This window comes from Brienomyrus brachyistius, unplaced genomic scaffold (assembly GCF_023856365.1).
Source record: "Brienomyrus brachyistius isolate T26 unplaced genomic scaffold, BBRACH_0.4 scaffold35, whole genome shotgun sequence".
Classification (NCBI taxonomy): domain Eukaryota; kingdom Metazoa; phylum Chordata; class Actinopteri; order Osteoglossiformes; family Mormyridae; genus Brienomyrus; species Brienomyrus brachyistius.
In genome coordinates this window covers 154,550-162,893 of record NW_026042310.1, presented here as the reverse complement: position 1 = coordinate 162,893, position 8,344 = coordinate 154,550, and the positions used below count along the sequence as shown (strand labels likewise).

Genomic DNA, 8,344 nt, shown 5'->3' with positions numbered 1-8,344 from the left:
CACACACACACACAATGTACAAATTCCACTGCCTCTTTGTGCCTCTCTACACCTCACCACCGAGTGCCTTTAATTGACTGTAATTGGCGGTGGGAGGGAGAATGTGGGGAGGGGGATGGGGGGGGTTATTATGTACGGCTGGCTGTACTAGACCCTGAAAATTACCCAAGGGAGAAGGAACAAGTGGGGGCAGGAGTGAATGAAAACAGAGAAGGAATGAAGGAATGGGGGGGGGGGGGGGCAGTCATAGGAAATAGGGAGCAAAATTTCAGAGGCACGGCTTCGCATTGTATTACCACGGACAGTAATTACTACTATTGTCCGTTACCGGAGATGCCTGTTCTTGTCAACAGCAAATCAACGTATTTTTTCTTTAATGTGCTCTAAGCATGAACCGTGCTGGCCTGGAAAAAGGCCACACGTGCAGAAACGCCATGTATCCCACCCACACGCGCATAACGCACTCAGAGACCCACCTCTCGGGACTGGTCTAAGCCGACAGAAAGTCAAAAAGAAAAATTCCCTTGTTTTCTTTTCTTTTTTGGGGGTGGAGGTGCACATTAACGCACCCCTCCAAGGAAAAATACGTAAGCATAATAAATGTAGCACTGGTGTCAATAAAGATCAAAGGCGAGCCACGGCACGCGCCCCTCGGGGACTGCGTCATCCGCGGACCCGCCGCGCTCGGAGGGAACCCGCGATCGCCCGTTTTTTTGCGCGAGTATTACGGACCACCTGTGGCTCACGGACGGTCATTCAATCATTCAGAAACGACGGACATAATCCATTAAAATAACGAGCGAGTAACTGTATAATCCGTCCAGAACACAGTGATTACTCCAGTTAAGGTAATGATGCGACGTAACGAGGGAAATGCTTCAAACCAATTCTGGGTCAGACTCCAACCACTCTCCGCTACGCCTGGATTGGCCCAGTTACCACTCGTTCTCATTCGGTTAAACCAAACAGGTACTAATGGCGCCCAGTGGTGGCTACCACAATGGGATTGGAAACCTAGTTTATCTCCTCGTTATTGCTTAGGGAACAGAGGCAGTTCGTCATCTGTCAAAGAGACAGCATAGAAAATCAAACTGATTTGGGTTCTTCAGAAGCACGAGTGGCGACCACTTCATTTCAACGGCAGCCCTCGCAGTCTCCACAGGGCACGGGGGGGGCGTCGTGTGACCTCTCCACACTCCTACCACGAGCACTGAACCATAAATAAAATGCATCCATGGGCAGCAAGCAGTGTGGTGCAGAATGAGCTGGATTAGTACCCAAAACCACTGGTTCACCTTTCCTTGCCCTTGAGCACAAGGTATATAGCCTTTTTTCCAGATGGAAAAAATAATATTTTTCGGTCAAGTCAGTGATAGAGAATGGATAGGCTGAGAATGGATTCGCCCGGTAATGCAGACCTGAATCTGCAGCACACTCTAGTGTTCAAACAGTGGAATTGCTTCATTCCTACGAGCGCCACATAATGCATATTAAGCGCGTGATAGGCTGTAATTAGTCCGATAATTTTGCGGCTCACAAACGTTCAGACAGCCGCAGTCAAAACATCACGCGGTGGTGCCGATCTGTGCATTAATTATCTGTAATAGGTCTGTTCAGTCACATTTACTATTTCAACAGAGTCGAAAATATTAAGCCTTACATAAACATATAACTCTTGTCGTCTTATTTTCACACCCAGGTAAAAAAAAAAAAAAAAAACGTTTCGGACAGGGTGCTTGCGTAATGGTTTATCCTTCTTACTGCATTGAGCTTTTCATGGACAAGGCCCAGTAACTCGCAGTTACATTATGATGGATTGATTTGTATTTACTTTTAGTGCCGCTTTATCTGCGCTTGCGTTACTTGTTCCCCAAGATTAACTTCGATAGTTCACCCGTGTCACGCGGTGGAAAAATCTTTTTCTAAATCACAAAGAAAAAGCTTACTCCGGCAGTGGCTTTTGTATGAACGCGGTTGTGGCTGAATGTCTCTGTGTGGACACAGAGCTGTTTGACTGTTAAGAATGATGAATGTGCTTAGTGCACGGACCCCCCCAATTTGTCTGCCGTTCTGCTGAGTCATCGGTCATGAACGACCCTGGCAACAGCGTCAGCTCTGGTGGGAAAGCGGGCAGGGGTCAGGACCTGGAGCTGCGCTGTATCCGTGTGTTCCTGTCCACGACTGTTGCATTGCGTCACAGGTGCTGCCTGGGCACCCCTAAGACAATGCATGGACACCCCCCCCCAAACACACAATCTCACTCCTCTTCATTTCTATTTCCACTTAGCACTCAAGATTGAAAGGTGCGAGCAGCCTAGCAGTTCAAGAGCTTTTTTATTTGGCGCGGGAGGGGGAGGGGGGTGCCCTGTTGCGGGGTACTCGGCTTTAGTTATTTCGGTAAAAACGCGTGACATTTACCAAATGTAAATCTGCAACAGCTACACATCTCGGTGTGGACGGATGTAAATGTCACTCACAGCTAGATTCTGCCGCTCAGATCCGGTCCCATCACCACCCCCCCCCCACTCCCCCGCCATCTCCCCTGCCTCTCTCGTTTAGGTCTCTCCGAGCTCCACCTGGCTTGTGCGTCTCAGCCCATAATAACGTCTTCTAAGACGGAAAAACGGAGGCGTAAAGGCCCCTCAGCGCAGAACCGAGACGTAGCCCCTCCGCCGATATATCTTTGCGTTTTTATCCGATCACTACAGAGGCTCCAATTACTCATATTTGTTACCAGTCGACCTGAATACCTTCCAATGTCATTTTCACGGACACGTCTGACAGTGTGCAACACTCTGAACGAGAACATCTGTTACAGGCTGTAAGCAGAGTTCTCCCTCGCTCGATCTCCTTCGATATCTGCTCTTGCCTGCCCTCTCCCACCCCACGCCTGTCCTGCTCTCCAAAATAATGAGTTGAAGCGAAGCAGGATGGCCTATGGCCTACTTCCCCCCCCCCCCCCATCCCTTCCCCCACGCAGGACAAAGGAGAGCGAGGACCACCGTGGAAACCCCACCCGGCATGTCCCTCGGCATCGCGATCCTTATCTCGGCGCCCTACAAACAGCCGCGACCCACCTCACAATAAAGGTTACGTATAACTGACGGAAGAGGCTATTCGTGCGACCCCCCCCCCCCCAGATCTCAAAAACCGCGGCGGCAGCACGTAGGGAGACGGACGTCCAGAAAAGCGAACATCACACGGAAATCAAGAAGCGTGACCAAAAATATATTGAATTCAACGCAGCATACAGTGTAACGGAAATCACTGCTGCTGAACGGAGTCAGCATGCGCCAGCTTGGAAATCCCATGAGATCCCAGAAGCCACGGGTGTAATTATTTAGGAGATGTACAAAGTACATTATATTCCGGACCCCTTACAGGCAGAAAGCGTTAAAGATGATGGTGATAGGACTGCTTAGTGTGAAGGAAAACTTTGTGATTTATTTTAGCATCTCGTTTGTATGATTGCGGCACACGTGTTAGTTACTGCGATGATACCAACGCTGCGGAATAACACTCGTGATGCTCAAGAAACTGGGAACTGCAAGATATGGCCATCATTAGCAGGACACTGGGAAAGGAAAGTCGCTTTCCCACAAGAAAGCGACGAAGGTGGGTGGAGTGAGAGAGGAACTCCATTTGAAGGCCCGGGGCTCGCGCCTGTTGTCCTCTTGCTTTACTTATGAGAACAATGATCTGTCACACATCTGATTTATGACCCGCAATGACAAATAAGTTAATTTAAAAAGAAATTAATCTGGCGCTTCAATTTACCGTACGTCTATATTTTAAAAATATGACTTCTTATATTTACTATTTGGCAGTTCTTAAATGCCTCTTGCTTTTAATCACTTCCAGTTAAATTCTTTCATTCTGCCGTGAAGTTTGCAATTACATTTCACCTAGTAGCCTACAAAGTGAGTAATAACATGTAGATAATGGAGCCCGAAAAACTTAAAGCTGGAAAGGTTTATTATCATGCTGGATCATCCCCGGGAAACATTTAGGCTTCGTCCTCGTCATTTCCATCATCCATGCTTCTGGGCAGTGTTTGGTTCTGATTTTCTCTACCAGTTGTTAAGGCAAATAAATAAATAAACGGTAATTTAAACAAACGCTGTCCATTTTTTACAAAAATAAATGCACCATCATTTGTAAATGTTTGTCCCGTTGGATTAACCAGAGGGTAATGTAGAAAATTGCGTTGGCGGGCCTTTAAATAGACACAGCTAATAACCAGGATTAAATTGTTCACATTTTAGCAGATAAGGATGTTTTTAATGGCATAGAAATAAAATTAACTTTCAGATGAATAAAACGTTTCGCAATCGTAATTAGTGTATGGGCGTAACTATCGCATAGGTCCCTATGAAGTATTGCGTTTGTTCTTTATTCACTTACTTGATTTGGCCCGATAACGTCCTGCCCAAATAACTTTGTATGAACTGACAATAAATAACTCTTATTTCATTTAATTATAGTTCCTCTGAGTGTTTATTGGATATCTCCACAGGAAGCAGAGCAAACATTTCATGGGACCGGGGTTTCGAGGGAAAACGGGTAATGGAAAGCGGAATACATAAAAACGCTGTTTTAAAATGTAAATATCGCCATACAGGAGTGCTTCTGAAAGTCAGATAGACCAACTTCCGTAACAGGAATTAATCAGGATTTTTCGGGCGGCGGGTTGAAAATGATGAAAAGCGGAGCTCATATATTTTTAGTGACACCAAGTTCGCGTAAATTAGTTGTTCACAATGGGTTTGAGGCAATTTTCATTTAACACCCATCTCTACACTAAAAGCAAGGTCAAAGCAATCGAAAGAATTTTACCCGCAGCTAAGCACTACCAGAGGCCACGTGATAAAACTCGGATATAAAAATCTGCTTCTTCCCCACACTAGAGGGCGCATTTTGCTTGTCGGTGGCATTTTAACTTTCAAAGTTCTCCTTTTTGTCAGTAATGACTGATGCACCGCGATCCACATCTTCCACATATATTTAAATCAGACTCAGCCAGCTATCTGTTGGGAACCAGAAAAAATCCACATCTCAGTGTGTAAAATAACATAAAAAGAGAAAGTTACGTTTTTTCGCACGATGAGAGGAAACTTTATTATGGATATTGTTTCATAAATAAAGGACAGACCTAAAGTAATAAAAATGTATAAATGGGTGCCGCGCGGATGAATTTTGATGGGTTTTATAGCACTTAGTAAGTATGACGGCGCTCAGCATGAATAATGATTTTAATATGCATTCACTAAGGGTGTGAAAAACATCACCAAATAAATTCTCTCATATGAAGGTCCCTCATTTCCCCCCAAAAATCCCACCGCACCAGGCATCAGTGGTACATTTGGCAGTTTCAGCAGGTGTGTTGAATTTGAGCCTAACTTGCTCGGTTTCTTAAAGAGAGAAGAGGTTTGTGCCGAACGTGTGCAGCCAGAAAAAAAACACTGTCATCTGCACGCATCAAACATTTTTCACATCAGAAAACAACTTTGTCTTCATGTGACAAAAAAAAAAAAGAATTTCTGCTGGCTCTTTGGTTATTTATTTTTTTTGGTTTAGCTTATGGCTTTGTCCCATAGGTCTAAGTGGGGGGGGGGGTCCAAGTGGCGCCCCCCACAGGCCACTTATGCTTCACGCACAGATCAGATCTTGTAGATGCCCAGGAAGGTGGCGTGGGGAAGAAGGCCAATACCTGCATTCTTTCGGGGAACTGAGAGCTCCAGGACTGAGCCCGACTCTAGATTGTGGCCACCTGTAGTGGAGAGGGTAAATAGGAGAGTGGGTGAAATGGTGGGCGGGTTCAGAGTGCTCCATCAATAATGACCCAATCAAAAATAATAAATAAATAATGTGGCCACCAATCACAATTGAGTGGTAATAAAGCATGCTTGTATATAAGGTGGGCAGCTTGGCTGGGACTGACCAGCAGTGTAGCAGGTATTGAGCGCTTCGCTGTGGTTCCGGGGCATCCACTTAACGCACTTCATCAAGCTGCTCTCCTTGTTTTCCAGGTACTTCTTGATCACGTGGCCCATAACGAACGTGGGGTCCTCATACAAGACCTACCATCCGAGTAACATTTTCACCTTCGTACAACAACAAATAATCCTCAACGAGGACGCGCGAGATATTTACATTTCTTGTACTTTTTTTTGTTTGTTTTGTTGCTTGTTTTTTTTCCCTCCCGTAAGAGAACAATCATAATTCAAAACGAAACTCCAGAAATGAATTATGCATTTTATTTTAATCCGTCAACTTTTTCTGTTTATCTACCTGACTGTAGATGAAGTAAAGCCCTCCTCTCGTCACGGTAACGGTTTCCCCAGATACCTGCAGTCCCTCACCTTGACTCTGTCCCACAATCCATTTCACCAGCGTCTTGTCATCTTCGTCTGATAGAGAAAAGGTAAGAGAAGAGGACAGCGAGATGGGCACGGACGAGTGGCGGCCACGTCAATCACTAACACCCACGTGCGGTTCGGCTAGTCTCAGCTCCAAATAGCCACCATTTCTTAAATCTTAAGAAACGAATACGAGTGGCCTGGGTGAAGCAGCACCATACAAGGGAAAAAATACAGAAGAAATTACGTTAGGAGAGAAATCCGATAGGACACTGGGGAGGGAGGGAGGAAACGTGCATTTAACGGGAAGTCTAAAATAGGACAGCATTGTCAGGCATTCCAAGAAGGAGAGGTTTAAATGAGCTGTAGCGAGGAAAATAAAACCTAAAGAGAATATTTGGATTCAGACTTACCATAGGAATGGGTCGAGACAGGGTGAAGGTGCAGAAAAGCACGCCGCCCTTAAAACAAAACGCAATGTCGACAAACTAGTGATTTTCTCAGGACGAGGACTTCATCAGTTACAAAAAAAAACAATGTTATCGTGTCTGGTTTAGCAGTGAAGATTTACCACTGACATATCAGTCTTGAAGCTTCACTCTAATGCCATTAATAATGATCCCGGCCGCAGCTGGATATGAGTGTAATCGTAATGCGTTCGTATGTGCATTCCCGACACATTTTGGTAACAATGGTTTATGTCATAGCAGCGAAACAGCAGGTGCGTGGAAGGGGGTCACTTACTTTGTCCCACCTGCCGCTGCTTGTGTGGTGTTTTAGAAGTAAGGTCTCTCTTAGTCCGGCCGGCATCCTGGCCAAGCACTGGGCCCTGGCATTTGCTCGGGTCTGTCCCGCGGGCATTTAAGAGGCAAATCAGGATTCGTCCAATAGACTCACCTCACAACTTATAAATGACTTGCAACTTTGATGAATTGGGAAGGAGTAACAATATCTCACATTAAGACTTAAAAAAAATCTGATATACAAAATAGATACACAGTAACGAATCGATCCTGTCATATGCCGTATAATGTTCATTGTAATATTGTATAGGCATGTAACTAATCTTAATATCCCCATTTGTCGATACTATTTGTATTTTTCAAAACAGAGGCGAATAAAGGAAACGTAGGCCTATTCTTGACATTACCGATATAATGCATTACCTGCATAGGCTTACATGCACTGTACACGTGGTATTTTCCATCTATTGTAAAACGTGGTTTATCCCTATAAAATACGCTGTCTGGGCATTTTGTTGAAAAATCTGCGCGCATTATAGATATGGCGAGTAGCGCGTGAACTGCAGCATCGGCTAATTTCTAAAAGAGGTAAGTATTGTTATTCAAAGGGAAATGTTATTTTCAATAATAGAGATCGGAAGCGAAACGGCGGGGAGGCGCGGCGGCATGCTGCGGGCGCACGGCGCCGCCGAGCCCGGGCACTCACCTAGAGCGCAGTGCGGCGGCGCGCCCGCATCCTCGCCACACAGAGCCCCTACGCGGTGCTGCAGCTCCCACAGCTCCAGCCGAAGCTCCCGGATGTGGGCGTATTGTAAGAGAAGCAGACCCAGGCAGGTGCAGGTGGCGACCACCCAGGCGGCCCATGGCGTAAAGGTGCCCGGTAAACGTGGCGAATCAGGGGGCGCCATGGCCCCTTTCCTCGGACCGGACATAACGGGATACGGGAGAGCACAAACAGAAACGGCGATCCTGGGACTTTTATTTTGCCATCCGTCGCCCCTTAAACGAATGGCCCTACATTTAACTGTCGCAATTTTTTTTGTAAGATCGCATAGGGAAGCGGGGGGTGGCTGAAACGTTTTGCCTATGAAGCGTTTCTTTTGGAGAGAAACTACTGTCATTCAGTGACTGGAACCAGCTGGCTACGCTTAAATGTCAGCTGTGCGGAAAGGCCGGCGGAAAACTGCCCAGAATTAATACATTCAGGGTATATATGAAGCACCAGTAGAAATCAAATCTCAG

General features: G+C 45.9%; 1 protein-coding gene across 1 annotated transcript; it reads right to left on the bottom strand.

Annotated features, from left to right (window-relative positions):
- Positions 1-5,234: 5,234 nt before the first annotated feature.
- Positions 5,235-8,244, bottom strand: tnfsf13 (TNF superfamily member 13). Its single transcript, XM_048997848.1, has 6 exons — positions 7,809-8,244; positions 7,104-7,205; positions 6,773-6,820; positions 6,292-6,410; positions 5,942-6,080; positions 5,235-5,770 (listed from the first exon to the last, which is right to left on the bottom strand). Exons 1-6 carry the CDS (start codon positions 8,221-8,223, stop codon positions 5,661-5,663), a joined length of 933 nt encoding a protein of 310 aa, XP_048853805.1. The 5' UTR covers positions 8,224-8,244; the 3' UTR covers positions 5,235-5,660.
- Positions 8,245-8,344: the final 100 nt, after the last annotated feature.

What these genes read in the sequence shown, in the direction of transcription:
- tnfsf13 (XM_048997848.1), bottom strand. Translation starts at nt 8,223, where the DNA reads ATGACAGTAGTTTCTCTCCAAAAGAAACGCTTCATAGGCAAAACGTTT. An exon ending in TGTCTCGACCCATTCCTATG is followed by an intron (nt 6,411 to 6,772) that starts GTAAGTCTGAAT and finishes TTTCTCTATCAG; the next exon opens with ACGAAGATGACAAGACGCTG. An exon ending in TTTACTTCATCTACAGTCAG is followed by an intron (nt 6,081 to 6,291) that starts GTAGATAAACAG and finishes CTCGGATGGTAG; the next exon opens with GTCTTGTATGAGGACCCCAC.